Source organism: Eptatretus burgeri, unplaced genomic scaffold, assembly GCF_056783735.1.
Source record: "Eptatretus burgeri isolate ZD-2024b unplaced genomic scaffold, Ebu_testis_v1 Ebu_testis_scaffold_3154, whole genome shotgun sequence".
In the NCBI taxonomy this organism is placed as follows: domain Eukaryota; kingdom Metazoa; phylum Chordata; class Myxini; order Myxiniformes; family Myxinidae; genus Eptatretus; species Eptatretus burgeri.
Genome location: NW_028225102.1, coordinates 262501 through 278112, shown reverse-complemented (window position 1 = coordinate 278112; position 15612 = coordinate 262501). Strand labels below are relative to the sequence as shown.

Here is a 15612-nt window from a genome sequence, read left to right as displayed (position 1 = left end):
AGCGAGCTGAGATAGTTCTCTAACTCTTTCGTTGTGCAGAGGGACATCCCCTTCTCTCAGGAACTTTTCAAAGTGTTTTCGAATTACTGTTATGTTAAAAACTTTGTGATCCACTTCAGATAAAAATCCTCATCTCGCACACACGACATACTGTTGCGAATCTGGAAGCCATGAGCACTCAACATTCAGGTCCCAAGGTTAGTTATGTCGATAAGTATGTGTACAGTTAGAATCCATCCCCTTCTGTCTCATGGGAATTACATGTGTGTGCTTCCGATTATTTTATAGCGAGGATTTTTACATCAACAACGCCAACAACAACACTCTGCTCGTGGCATTGTCCGCGCTGTTCGCGCGCTCACAAAGCGCTTTGTTCTGGCCTGGCGCCAAATAAGGCTATTCGTCATTTTGCGGCCAATGGGCGACGAGCAGATCAGAGCCGGGGTGGTCCTTTGCAAGAAGGCGGAGCCGCGACACACGGTCCGCCCAATGAGAGCAGGCCACGGATGAGCCGACCGCGCCCGAGAAGGACGAGGAAAGAAAAGAAAGAAGGAATAATTCCGTCCCGGTCTGCTCGAGCGCGTCCCGGTCTGGTCGGCGTTTTGACTGCGCCAGACGAGACGCATCCGAGGCGTCTCGTCTGGCGCACAACGAGGTCGACCATCTCATCACGGGAGATCATCTCGTCTCGCCTCCTCTGGGTTCGGCTGCCCTGGTCCGTTCTTTGGCGACTCGTGCTCCGGGAAGGTGCGGACGTCGAGCCGCACGAACACGGCCAGGTAGCCAGCCACGTTGTGTCGTGTCGTCGTGTCGTCCTGAGGGTGTCGTCCCTCAGCTCGACTTCCCTCCGAGCTGAAGGAGCAATAAAGACCTCGAGGTCCATCTCTCTTTCTGGGTATCTGTGTGTGCGTGTGTGTGTCCGTGGGGCCCCGTCTGTAAGTAGGAATTGTTAGTGCTCTTTTTGCCTTGTACATACTTGCATTTCTTTTAGTCGGTTTAACTCTGCTCCTTGTGTTCCGTCCCCCCTATTGTAAATAAATATCCATTTTGTTGAATGTTTCAGCTCGTTTTTGTGTTTCTTTCATTGGTTTAGCACGGTGCGTGTTGAGAAATAGCGAGGGTAAGTTGTGCATTTGGACCGACGGGACCTCGGTAACCATACCCTCGGGTTATGCACGGGTCCAGCACGGTAACGGCTCGTCCCGGTCGAGCTCCGTCGAGGGTGTGAATTCCTCAGTAGCTCGCCACGTAGGCCATCAGGTATTTTGAAGTTTGGCAAATAACCCTGTCCCACGCGGTTGAATTATTGACGATTCACGGTCCTATAAGAGACCCGTACCTTCGGAGTTATCGGAAAGGAACGATCTAGATTCCGGGTGTTCGGTGGAGCCGACTCTACTGCTCCATCTAGCAGTCGTGCTCGCCGCCGATACCCGGCCCCACAATATGTTAACAAGCCCCGGTGACCACTATTGTCAGGGATTTCTGCACATGTGCACCGAGCATTCTGGGGAAGATTATGTAATCTTGAAAGTCCCATATTCGGTCGGGCTTCCTGAAAGTGGTGTTTGCTGGAACTGTCTTACAAGGACCTCTTCATGATTGCAAGGCAGAATATCAATGAATAATAAGATTTTCTGCTGTAAAAACATGGATGAGCTGAAGAGGAGAACAAAGACGTCATCAGATGGTGAAAAGCTAGAACATCAGAGGAGAGCAGTAAACTTATTGAAAACATCATAATAAATATCTGCAGATGGGAAATCACACCTCCAATACGTGGGGCTCTTTCTTCAAGTGTGTAAACCTTGCGAGATGACACGATCACATCTTCGGTGACGACGGTGCTCCGATGGGTTCGGCTCGAAGAGGCCGGCATGTCTGGATGTAACGCTGAGATTGAAATTTTCAAAAGACCATGATGATGAGCTGCCAGCTCTGACGTCACATGTACATATCCACCTGTGAAAAGAAACCAGTGGTTTGAGGAACCGAATTTTTTTTTAATACATTGTCGAGGCTCGTATGAGAGCTAACACACAATGCACAGTAAGGGGGTGGGGGGGCATGAGACAAGAGGGGCGGGAGTGGGAAGGACAAAACAGTTGGGAACAGACATGAGGAGATCTGTGGAAGTGAGAGGGATGGGGTGGGGTACACGGGGTATACAAGATGGACATTACAGGGACTTTCAGGAAGGAAAGCAGGGAATTTGAAGGTGGTGGGATTGGAGTGGATTAACGGAGGTGGAAAAGATCAAGGATTTGGATGGGGGAAGATAAGAGGTGGTGGTGAACAGCTGTTTTGAAGGCCTGGAGGGAAAACTGGGATTGAACAGAGTGAGGGAGTTTATTCCAAAGGTGGGAAAAAAAGAAGAATGAAAGAATGAAGGTGAGCGGTGATTCGTAATTTTGGTTGTTTTACCAGAAGGGGGTTGTTGGTGGACCTTGAGCACCCCGCAGAAATATGGATGGGACATATCGCAGACAGAGCAGGGGGTGCGAGACCGGAGAGGAGAAGGTAGAGGACAGAAAGACCACTGACCTACCTGTGGTGAGAGAGTGAGAGGCCCAAAGACTCAGTCTCATCGCGGGAGATACGAATGATCCGAAATGCCCTGGTTTCCACAGCGTGAAGCCAAGAAAGGTGGGAGGCAGGAGCACCAGCCCAGAGGGGAGAGCAGTACTCCATGAGGTTGCGGACGAAAGCTTTGTATATGGACAGGAGCTCAGGTGGGACAAGGACTTTGCACGATGGAGGATGCCTAGTCGGCAAGGATTGTTTTGAAAGTCGATGGGGGGTTTTCAAACGGTCCTTTCGGAAAAACAAAGTGAGAGTGTGAGATTTGTCCGGATTGAAAGACATGTTCCACGTGTTGGACCAGTTTGTGATTTTACCCAGATCTGCAGAGAGCGAAGAAGCTGCTGCTTGCCGGTCTGAGGGATGACAGATGTTACAGCAGAGGGTGGAGTCATCAGCGAAGAGATAAAGAGGATTTTCCAGAGAGTCGGACAGGTGACCAATTGAGTCAGTTCCAATGAGTTGCAGAAGTCTTTTGCTGAAGTGCCATGGCAGGTGAGAGAGGTGGAGAGACGAGAGACGAGAGAGAGAGAGAGAGAGAGAGAGAGAGAGAGAGAGAGAGAGAGAGAGAGAGAGAGAGAGAGAGAGAGAGAGAGAGAGAGAGAGGATCTTGCTTGGCAAACCACTTTTTTAAATTAGCCTCAAAGCCAGCTGCCGACTGGGCATCCTCCGTCGTACAAAGCCCCTCCTTGGCACACCTCAACTTCAATCCAGACACGACCTTTGCCCATAGCATTGTGGAGAACTGCACCTCCCCTCTGAACTGGCACCTCTGCCTCAGATATTGCTCAGCTTGACGCTGTAGAAACCAAGGTCTTTAAGGTTATTGGAATCTCAGGCGCTGAAGTTGAGTCGATCATACAGCATGAAAAATCAGATGAGCAAAAAAGGTGAACAGTAGGTACCCAGTTACACACCTGTCCCCTTGTTTACACCTGATGATTGTTCATCTCTGTGTACCTCAAGAGATGATACAAATCCAGAACTGAAGGGGGCCTGAGGATTGAAGCCAGAAGGACCTGCCAATTCTGAATCAAAGGGCCAGAGTACCTTTTGTCCATCTGCAAGAACGAACGATGAAATGTGAACCGGGGAAAAAAGCGCACACACAAAATACCCACACACGGATAAACACACAGATACACACACATACAGTCGTGGCCAAAAATATTATCACCCTTACACTTTTTTTCAAATAACTCACAATTTTCTCCAAAAATAAGTTTAAATTGGCACAAGTATTTTGTCTCCACAATTCTATATTTCACTGTAAATATTACAGAGCCTTTGTTTTTGATTCAGAACTTAATATATCCTTTTAAATCAGAAAATACAATGAAATGGCAGTGATAAAATTATTGACACCCTCGACTGAATATTTGGTGTCACGGCCTGTAGACAAAAACACTGCAGTGAAGCATTTCCTGGAACCATGAATGAGATTCCTACACCTCTCGATTGCCAGGATGTCCCACTCTTCTTGTAAAAACTGCTCCAGTTCTCCCAGATTTGAAGGGTACCTTCTCCCAACTGTTTTCAGATTTCCCCACAGGTGTTCAATGGGATTTAGATCTGGACTCATTGCTGGCCACTTTAGAACAGTCCAGCGTTATATCTTGAACCATTCCTCGGTACTTTTGTAAGTGTGTTTGGGGTCATTGTCCTGCTGCAAGACCCATGACCTTCGACGGAGACCCAGCTTTCTGACACTGGGTTGAAAATTGTGCCCCAAAATTCCTCCTTGGTAATCTCCTGATTTCATGATGCCATGCACACATTCAAGGTACCCAGTGCCAGAGGCAGCAAAGCAACCCCAAAACATCACTGAACCTCCTCCATGTTTGACTGTGGTGAGGTGTTCTTTTCTTTGAAGGGTTCATTTTGTTTTCTGTAAACATAGTGATGATGTGTTTTTCCAAAAAGGTCTAATTTGCTCTCATCACACTGATGTCGACGGCCTCAACAAACTCATCATGAATTGTCTGATGGGTGATCTTTTCGTCCTGATAAGTGCTGATTTCGTGGCTGATACTCTGGTTCCCTCCTCCTTATCCCCACGATATACTGCCTACGTCCAACACCGACCTGCCGTTTGCATTATGACGCTGTGAGTTCCTCATAAGACCAGCATTCTCCATGACTACAAATAAAAGTCAGGTCCAGAGCCCCAGGTGTTGTGGCGTTCTGTTTAAAAGCAGTGTATTTACACATGGACAGCTCTTCCTCACGACAAGTCGAGTTGGAGATCCTCAAGATATTTACGTCTTTGCAGATGAATCTGAGTTCAAGCCAGCAAAACCTCTCGAGATGTTGCCTCAGGGCAGCAGCCTCCAACCCACTGCACGGTGCGAAACTCCATCATGAAGTTATCAACCAATAAATCCATTCTTCTCGAAACAAAACAACACTGGTTTATGTAATGAGTAAAGTATTGTTGCGAATTCGCGCCCGCCGGCGTGCGAGCGGCCACGTAACTCGAATCGCGGCACGTCGCACACTGGACGGACTATTCTGTCGTGACCCTCTCGGACTAACTCCGGGAGCGAGTCACAGGTGGGCCTTTCGGCCTCACCACGATCGTGCCAATCGGCCCCCCACGTGGGATAGGGTTGTTCGCCAAATTCGACCTACCTAAGTACCCACACGGAGGGTAGACCGGGCGATCGCACCTCGCCGCAGGTCGACTCCGGACACGGGCCACTTAAGCGACCCGTTCCGTACTATCGGGATAACCGAGCGGTGTTATGGTCGGCCTCGACGGTTCCGATTAATTATCGGGCATATTAAGCCCACTACCAACCCTTTACGTGAAGCAAGATGGAGATTCAATTAAAGAAAAGACGAAGCGAAACGGGAAAACAGTTCAACATAAGGCACATTTATTCCGCGGCACACGGAAAGCACACATATACAATTACAACAATTATGCACCAAAAGCAGATGTTACAAAAGAAACACAACAATGCAGATCTACAACCGACTACGCGAGCACACGGCAACACTTACACAGTTTTACTTTACAGACAGCGCCAACAACACATATACTCTAAAGCAAAATAAAAGGGCCACCCTCAAAGACAAGGGAGCAGACGGGGCCTGTGGGCCGCGAGACCGGGTGGATCCTACTCGTGTCTTGTGATGAGCCGCAAATGTGGCGGCAGTGCCCTGACTCCGCGCTCCTTCGCGGGTTTCGTTGGCACTGCTTGGGGTGGGAACGGGGCCCCCCTTTTCGCACTATCTCATCGCGGGGGGAAAAAGGGGGGAATTGTTGATGCTCTGGGGAAAGAGGATAGCTGGCTTGCTTGGGTCCCGCGACGAGCGACTCCGCTGCAACCTCGTCGCCGACCGCCGTCTTCCTTGCCTCGGACCCGTGGTATCCGGTCCCCTCCGCAATTCTCCTCAGCCGACTGCCTCCAACCGTTCTCCAACTCCTCTCCAACTCCGACTGCCTCCAACTGCTTCCGACCTAAAACTGACTGAATTCGCCCCGCGCTCGGCGCTTTATAGTGGTATAGGAGATCCCATATGCAAATTTCTGGATCAGAACGAGCTCAGGGGGTGGAGCCACACTCGCCCATTGGACGGAGAAAAAGGGGCGTGAATCTCCCCTGATCCTCGAATTTGCATATATCGATTCTACTCCGACGCGCTTGGAGGCGGGGCCAAATCGCCCGCGCTTAATGATTGGAGGGATCAGAAGTGGGCGTGTATCATTCCTGATCCGACTTCTCCTCGGAAAGGCCGCACTTTGTACCTGCGGCTCGGCGCGCGCCCTGTACGAGTCCAGGACAGCCTGACGCTCGGTGCCCACAAGCGGTGCGGGAATGGCCGCAGAAGGAGAGGCGAAGGTGGTGGAGGGTCCAAAGTGCTGGTCCATGGCCATGGCGACGTTTGGAATGGCGGTGATGCGATGTTTGCGGGAGCGAGCTGTGAATGTAAAGGTCGTGGCTGTTGGCGTTGTTGTTGTTGTGAAGCGGCGTTGCGGTTGGTGGTTGTTGTGTGATGGCGGTTGAGACGTGGTTGGTTCAAAATAAAGATAGAACAGAAAAACGGCTATCTTAAAGGGTCGCAGCCCGAATGAATCACATTTATTCCCTCTAAACAACGGGTTTGGGGCTAACTAAACAATGTACTTACAGAGATATCTCACCTACGGGACCTGAATGGTGGTTTGCGAATTTATTCAACCGCAACAGTATTTTTGAAGAACGACCTGGGTTCGAAATTCGGAGGAGTGCTTGAGATATGAGGAATCGGAGAGCACACAGAGACGAGGAGACCGAAGAGTTTGGCCTGGCATGTACCTGAGGCCTTATCCATACCCAAGAGAGTATGATCAAAAGAAAGGATGGGTGGGGGGGGGGGGATAATTTATTTATTTTGATGTTCCTCTTAGTGTGTTGATAGCTATTGTATATTATTCGCAATTCGGCATCGAAAAAATCTGTGATGAATATCACTCTCCCCCTCCTCACTCTGTGTGGAGCTGGGCAGGTATCCATACACCGCCTCATTATGTTTTTCCCATCAACTACAACAGTAATATATTTTAAGAACAACGCAAAGATTGTAATTTCCGTTAGTGAAATGACGGGTCCTGACTGCTGCTGAAGGAGAAATGTGAAGCAGTGGGTACCCAGTTACATACCTGTCTCCTTGTTTACAGCTGATGCTTGTTCGTCTCTGTCAACGTCAAGATGTGAAAAAAATCTCGAAGTGAAGGGGGCCTGAGAATTTTGCAGAAAATGGTCTGGCATCTCTGAACCAAAGGGCCGTAGTAGCTTTCGCTGACCTGCAAGAGTGAAGAAGGAAATAGAAACTTATGATTCGCAAAACACCCCTTCACACACACACACACACACACACACACACACACACACACACACACACACACACACACACACACACACACACACACACACACACACACACACGCACACACACACGAAGTTAAAATCGATTGAATAACATGATAAATAAGTTTTCTTTAAACGAGACGACAGTCACAGGAAAATGTGATAAAAATGTTACAAACAGATAGATATTAACAATGTGAATAGTATAAATAACAAGCTCGACTGAGCTAAGATCCTCGTGCTCTTAATGATGACGTCATAGAAAACGAATATGACGTCATTGTGATGTATCAGGTTTTGCGATAAATTATCTGTGCTTATGCTCGGCTTGATACCTGCAAACAAAATTCAAACAGCTTGCCGAGTTTCGGAGATAATGGTAGAGGCGATTTCTATTAGCGGCGATTTTATGACGTCAACTTCTTTTCTGGGAGGAATTTTCAAAATCGGAGATGGTTCCTGTCTGCGCAGGGTATTTCTACATATAGCTGCCAAGTTTCAGGAAGTTTCGATGAAAACTGTGGGCTGTGAAACAAAAAATTCCACAAGAACAACAACGTGAGAAAGACTTCGAGATCCTCCACGAGGATGTAAAATGAGCGGTAATTGCTTTCCAATCCACGTCCCCGACACCGATGTGATATTTTCAAGTCGAAAAAGGGCAAAAACTGTGAAAAATTGATTAAACACCATGAAACTCAAACTTGTTCTGCAACTTATAATCAAGCCATGTACCAAGTTGTGGTTGAACATGTGAAAGGGTGTGGGAGAGGATTCTTGAAAACCACAGGTGGGATGGACGGACGGATGGATGGACAGACGGAGAGCAAACCGATCGTCCCCTCCAGAGAAACCGGGAGGGGACTAATGAAGGAGAAATGTGAAGCATGAAACATCAGATGAGCAAAAAAATGAACATTAGGTACCCAGTTACACACCTGTCACCTTGTTTGCACCTGATGATTGTTCATCTCTGTGTTCCCCAAGAGGTGATACAAATCCAGACCTGAAGGGGGCCTGAGGATTGAAGCCAGAAGGACCTGACTCTTCTGAATCAAAGGGCCAGAGTACATTTTGTCCATCTGTAAGAACGATCGATAAAATGTGAACCGGGGCAAAAAGCGCACACACAAACACACACATAAAAACACATAAACACACAGACACACACACGGACACACACACACACACGGACACACACACACACGGACACACACACACACACGGACACACACACACACACACAAACAGATTTTGACAAATTTCCCTGACAATATCTGCTGCTCTTCCTTCGCTCCATTCGGTTCTTCTGACCACGTCCTTGTCAAAGTGGACATCTCTCTGGCTGTTATCAGAGAACCACCTCACCGCCGTCGAGTCTGGCATTTCACTCAAGCCGACTGGCAGGGTCTCCGAGCAGCCATCAAACTGACAGACTGGTCTCCTATCACTACTTTCTCCAACATCAACTCATCCTGGGAATTCTTTCAAAGAAACTTGCTCTCCCTCATGCACAGATTTATCCCCTCTCGTGTTCAGTTGTCTTACCCTTCCTCCCGCCCTTGGTTTACTGAAGCATGTGGCGAGGCAGTTGTCCTGAAACAACTTGCCTTTGCCTCATGGAAAGCAAACCCAACTGAGGGCAATCTCAGTTCTTTCCACAAAGCTCGGAACAAGTGTGTATCTACCCTCAGGAGAGCCAGAAAACAACATCTTTCTCATCTCAAGTCTGAACTCTCAAACCTCTCTCCCTCCTCAAAATCCTGGTGGCGTTTAATCAAATCTGTTTCTGGTGTATGTTCCCCCTCCATCCCTTCCCTTACCTCAAATGGCCGCACTGCTGATTCCGCACGTGAAAAAGCTGAATGTCTAAACTCGGTGATTGCAGCTAAATCTTGTGTCCCAAACCCATCACTTTCTCTACCCACTTTACCCAGTCGCACCCAACTGTCCCTGGACTCTGTGTCCTTTTCTCCTGACAAGGTGGAGAGCTTGCTTTCAAACCTCGACTCATATTCTGCAACCGGTCCAGACGGCATCAGCCCACGTGTCCTCAAAGCCTGCTCTTCTGCTCTTGCTCCCCCTCTCTCTGTTCTATTCACCCTCTCATTTGCTCAAGGTCATCTGCCATCTGCTTGGAAATCTGCTAACATCACTGCCCTGCATAAAAAAGGTGCAAAAACAGATCCCTGTAACTACAGACCAATCAGCCTTCTCCCAATCATCAGCAAGGTTATGTAATCCATCATCGCTTCAGACATGAAATCCTTCCTCTTCTCCAATGGCTTGATTTCCAATCATCAATTTGGTTTCAGACCAGGTCACTCTACCCTGGATATGTTGCTTCTGCTCTCCCAACAATGGATGGAGGTCCTCAATGCCAGACAGGAAATCCGAGCCGTATCCCTGGACATATCACGTGCTTTTGACACAGTCTGGCACCCTGCACTACTCACCAAACTCTCTTCTCATGGTATTCAAGGCCATCTCCACTCATGGCTCGCAGACTTCCTCTCCTGTCGCAGTCAACGTGTGGCCCTAAATGGAGTTCTTTCATCCCCTCTTCCTGTCCAGGCTGGAGTTCCTCAAGGTCGCGTTCTGGGCCCTGTTCTTTTTCTGGTTTTCATCAATGATCTCTCGGACTCTCTGGAAAATCCTCTATATCTCTTTGCTGATGACTCCACCCTCTGCCGTATCATCTGTCATCCCTCAGACCGGCAAGCAGCAGCTTCTTCGCTCACTGCAGATCTGGATAAAACAACAAACTGGTCTAACATGTGGAACATGTCTTTCAATCCAGACAAATCTCACACTCTCACTATGTCTCTTTGAAAGGACCGTTTAGAAACCCCCCCCCCCCATCCACTTTCTCAACAATCCTCTGGAAGAAGTCTTTTCTTTCAAGCTTCTGGGTCTCACTATCTGCCATGACCTTTCCTGGGAAAGTCACATTTCCAACCTCGCCTCAAAAGCCAGTCGCCGACTGGGAATCCTCCGTCGTGCAAAGTCCTTCCTCGGCCCTCTTGAGCTCCTGACCACTTACAAAGCTTTTGTCCGCAGCCTGATGGAGTACTGCTCTCCCCTCTGGGCTGGTGCTCCTGCCTCCCACCTTTCTCGGCTTCACGCTGTCGAAACCAGGGCTTTTAGGATCATCGGCATCTCCCGCAATGAAGCTGAGTCTTTGGGCCTCTCACTCAATCACCGCAGGTTGGGCGGTGGTCTTTCTGTCTTCTACCGTCTCCTCTCCAGCCTTGCCCCCGTGCTCTCTCTGCGATTTGTCCCCATCACATTTCCACAGGGCGCTCAAGGTCCGCCAACAACCCCCTTCTGGAAAAACTACCAAAATCACGAATCACTGCTCACCTTCACTCTTTCATTCCTCTTTTTTCCCGCATTTGGAAGAAACTCCTTCTCTCTATTATTTCCCATTCTTCCCTCCAGGCTTTCAAAACAGCTGTTCACCACCACCTCTTATCACCCCCCATCCAAATCCTCGATCTTTTCTACCCCGATAATCCACCCAAGCCCACTTCCTTCAATTCCCCGACTTTCCTTCCTGAAAGTCTCTGTAATGTCCATCTTCTCTTCCTCATGTTCCCCGTCCCATCCCTCTCCCTTCCACAGATCTCCTAATGTGTCTGTTCCCCACTGTATTGTCCCTACCATTCCCGCCCCTCTTGTCTGATGCCCCCTTGCTGTGCGTTGTGTGTTCGCTCTCATACGAGCCTCGACAAGGTATACAAAAAAAAAGAAAAAAAAGATACACACATGAACACACACACACACACACACACACACACACACACACACACACACACACACACACACACAGATACACACACATATGCAGTCGTGGCTAAAAATATTGCCATCCTTTCAGTTTTTTTGAAATAACTCACAATTTTATCAAAAATAAGTTTTAATTAACAAAATTATTTTGTCTCCACAATTCTTTCTGTCACTGTTAATATTACAGAACCTTTGTTTTTGATTCAGAACTCAATATATACTTTAAAATCAGAAAAAAATGAAATGGCAGTGATATAATTATTGACACCCTCGACTTAATATTTGGTATCACGGACTTGAGACAAAATAACTGCAGTGAAGCATTTCCTGAAGCCATGAATGAGATTCCTGCACCTCTCTACAGGCAGGATGGCCCACTCTTTTTGTACAAACTGCTCCAGTTCTCCCAGATTTGAAGGGTACCTTCTCCAAACTGCTGTTTTCAGATCTCCCCACAGGTGTTAAATGGGATTTAGATCTGGACTCATTGTTGGCCACTACAGAACAGTCCAGCGTTTTATCCTAAACTATTCCTGGTGCTTTTTGAAGTGTGTTTGGGGTTCAATGCTCAACCCAGTGTCAGAAAGCTGACAGAAACACAGCTTTCTCATCCTGGGCGAAACCTTGAACTCGAAAATTCCTCCTTGGTAATCTCCTGATTTCATGATGCCATGCACACATTCAAGGTACCCAGTGCCAGAGGCAGCACAGCAACCCCAAAACATCACTGAACCTCCTCCATGTTTGACTGTGGTGAGGTGTTCTTTTCTTTGAAGGGTTCATTTTGTTTTCTGTAAACATAGTGATGAGGTGTTTTTTCCAAAAAGGTCTAATTTACTCTCATCACACTGATGTCGACGGCCTCAACAAACTCATCATGAATTGTCTGATGGGTGATCTTTTCGTCCTGATTTCGTGGATGAATTCCCTCCTCCTAATCCCCCGCGTTTTACTGCCTCCCTCCAACACCGACCTGCCGTTTGCATTATGACGCTGTGAGTTCCCCATAAGACCAGCATTCTCCATGACTACAAATAAAAGTCAGGCCCAGAACCCCAGGTGTTGTGGCGTTCTGTTTAAAAGCAGTGTATTTACACATGGACAGCTCTTCCTCACTACAAGTCGAGTTGGAGATCCTCAAGAAATTTACGTCTTTGCAGATCAATCTGAGTTCAAGCCAGCAAAACCTCTCGAGATGTTGCCTCAGGGCAGCAGCCCCCAACCCGCTGCACGGTGCGCAACTCCATCATGAAGTTATCAACCAATAAATCCATTCTTCTCGAAGCAAAACAACACTGGTTTATGTAATGAGTTAAGTATTTTTGAGGAATGACCTGGGTTCGAAATTCGGAGGAGTGCTGGAGATATGAGGAATCGATGAGCACACAGAGACGAGGAGACCGAAGAGTTTGAGTCCTGGCATGTACGCGAGACCTAATCCATACCCAGGACAGTATGATCAAAAGAAAGGGTGGGGGGGGGAACGTGATAATTTATTTATTTTGATGTTCCTCTTATTGTGTTGATGGCTGTTGTATATTATTCGCAATTCGGCATCGATAAAAGCTGTGATGAATGTCACTCTCCCCCTCCTCACTCTGTGTGGAGCTCGGCAGGTATCCACACTCCGCCTCATTATATTTTTCCCATAAACAACAACAGTAATATATTTTAATAATTACGCAAAGATTGGAATTTCCGTTGGTGAAATGACGGGTCCTGAATGCTGCTGAAGGAGAAATGTGAGGCAGTAGGTACCCAGTTGCATACCTGTCTCCTTGTTTACAGCTGATGCTTGTTTGTCTCTGTCAACCTCAAGATTTGAAAAAAATCGAGAAGTAAAGGGGGCCTGAGAATTTTGAACAAAATGGCCTGGCATTTCTGAGCCAAAGGGCCGGAGTCGCTTTCGCTGACCTGCAAGAGTGAAGAAGGAAATAGAAACTTATCATTCACAAAACACACCTACATATATATATATATATATATATATATATATATATATATATATATATATATACATACATACACACACACACACAGACACACACACACACACACACACACACACACACACACACACACACACACACACACGCACACACACACACACAAAGTTAAAATCGATTGAATAACTTCATCAATAAGTTTTTTTTTAACTCGACGACACCAAGAGGAAAAATGTAATAAAGATGTTACAAACAAACAGACATTAACAATGTGAATACTATAAATAACAAGAGCGGTAATTGCTTTCCAATCCACGTCCCCGATACCGATGTGATATTTTCAAGTCCAAAAAGGGGAAAACGGTAAAAAATTGATGAAACACCATGAAACTCAAACTTGTTGTGCAACTTGTAATCAAGCCATGTACCAAGTTGTGCTTGAACATGTGAAAGGTTGTGGGAGAAAATTCTGAAAAACCACAGGTGGGACACACGGAAGGACAGATGGAGAGCAAACCTATCGTCCCCTCCAGAGAAACCGGAACGGGACGAATGAAGGAGAAATACGAAGCATGAAAAATTAGATGAGCAAAAAAATGAACAGGAGGAACCCAGTTACACATCTGTCTCAATGTTTACACCTGATGATTGTTCATCTCTGTGTTCCTCAAGAGGTGATACAAATCCAGACATGAAGCGGACCTGAGGATTGAAGCCAGAAGGACCTGCGACTTCTGAATCAAAGGGCCAGAGTACCTTTTGTCCATCTGCAAGAAGGAACGATGAAATGTTAACTGGGGAAAAAAGCGGACAAACAAAATACAAACACCTACACACACATACACACACACACACACACACACACACACACACACACACACACACACACACACACACACACACACACACACATAAACACACAGATACACACACATATACAGTCGTAGCCAAAAATATTGCCACCCTTACACTTTTTTTCAAATAACTAACAATTTTCTCAAAAATCAGTTTAAATTAACAAAAGTATTTTGTCTCCACAATTCTTTCTTTCACTGTTAATATTACAGAACCTTTGTTTTTTGATTCAGAACTGAATATATCCTTTAAAATCAGAAAATACAATGAAATGGAAGTGATAAAATGATTAACACCCTCGACTTCATCTTTGGTATCACGGACTTTGGACAAAATAACTGCAGTGAAGCATTTCCTGTTGCCATGAATGAGATTCCTACACCTCTCGACTGGCAGGATGGCCCACTCTTCTTGTACAGACTGCTCCAGTTCTCCCAGATTTGAAGGGTACCTTCTCCAAACTGCTGTTTTCAGATCTCCCCACAGGTGTTCAATGGGATTTCGATCTGGACTCATTGCTGGCCACTTCAGAACAGTCCAGCGTTTTATCCTAAACCATTCCTGGTGCTTTTTGAAGTGTGTTTGGGGGTCCATACCCAGGAGAGTATGATCAAAAGAAAGGATGAGGGGGCTGGAGGGGGGAGGGCGGAACGTGATAATTTATTTATTTTGATCTTCCTCTTATTATGTTGATGGCTGTTGTATATTATTCGCAATTCGGCATCTTAAAAATCTGTGATGAATATCACTCTCCCCCTCCTCACTCTGTGTGGAGCTTGGAAGGTATCCGTACACCGCCTCATTATATTGTTACGGTTGTGGAAATTCGCATTACACCATAAAGGGCCCTCAGGAGAGATATCTCTGTAAGTACATGTGTAGTTAGCCCAAACCCGTTGTATAGAGGGAATTTATGTGATCCATCCGGGCTGCGACGCTTTGAGTTAGCCATTTTTTCTGTTCTAACTTTTATTTCAAACAAACAGCATCTCAACAACCACGCCATCCCCACCACAGCGCCAACCACACTACAAGCACGCCACCTCCACCATCTATGCTACCACATCTTCGCCACTCGCCATTCAGTGGGCCCTGTGCGGTTACGATCTCCGGGAACAAACAAAAACCAACAACGATGCTCGGGGGTTTTCCCGCCTGTTTCTCCCGTCGAAATTCTCCGCGCTCGGGGTGGGGGAAGTGCGATCCGAGCCGGGGTCAAAGGTGAGAAAACGTGGGGGCCTCTTTTTGGGGGAATAATTCCCTGGCTCTGAGCCAAGACTGACGCCCCCGGCCCCCGCACAGCGCGGGGTGGAGGGGGAGCGAGAGGTCACGCCCCCCTTCGAGAGGCTTCTCCAAGAAGTTTGAAGGGAGGCGGGGCCGAAAACGGGGCGGAGCGAAGGGCAGAGCCCCGCGCTACAAGAGGCGGACAGGACGGACCTTGAGGGGTGGTTGGTCGAGAGTTGGGGGAGTTGTTGGTCGAGAGTTGGTCAAGTTGTTGGTCGAGGGTTGGTCGAGTGGTTGGTCGAGAGTTGGTCGAGTTGGTTCGGGTTGAGTTGGTTCTTCGAGGCTTCCTGTCTGCTTGTCTT

General features: G+C 47.3%; 1 protein-coding gene across 25 annotated transcripts in view; it reads right to left on the bottom strand.

Annotated features, from left to right (window-relative positions):
* The window catches only part of MSH4 (mutS homolog 4), a 77567-nt gene that overhangs the window by 49564 nt on the left and 12391 nt on the right, over positions 1 to 15612 (bottom strand). For 13 of the 25 annotated variants that reach the window (XM_085868000.1, XM_085867991.1, XM_085867988.1 and 10 more), the window contains 6 exons: positions 13813 to 13938; positions 12996 to 13139; positions 8375 to 8518; positions 7229 to 7372; positions 3498 to 3641; positions 1771 to 1962 (listed from right to left, as the gene is read on the bottom strand). In XM_085868000.1, the coding sequence (XP_085724126.1) occupies positions 1771 to 1962; positions 3498 to 3641; positions 7229 to 7372; positions 8375 to 8518; positions 12996 to 13139; positions 13813 to 13938 (894 nt within the window). The remainder of the gene's footprint in view (positions 1 to 1770; positions 1963 to 3497; positions 3642 to 7228; positions 7373 to 8374; positions 8519 to 12995; positions 13140 to 13812; positions 13939 to 15612) is intronic. The other 12 variants (XM_085867983.1, XM_085867996.1, XM_085867999.1 and 9 more) reach the window with 10 other exon arrangements.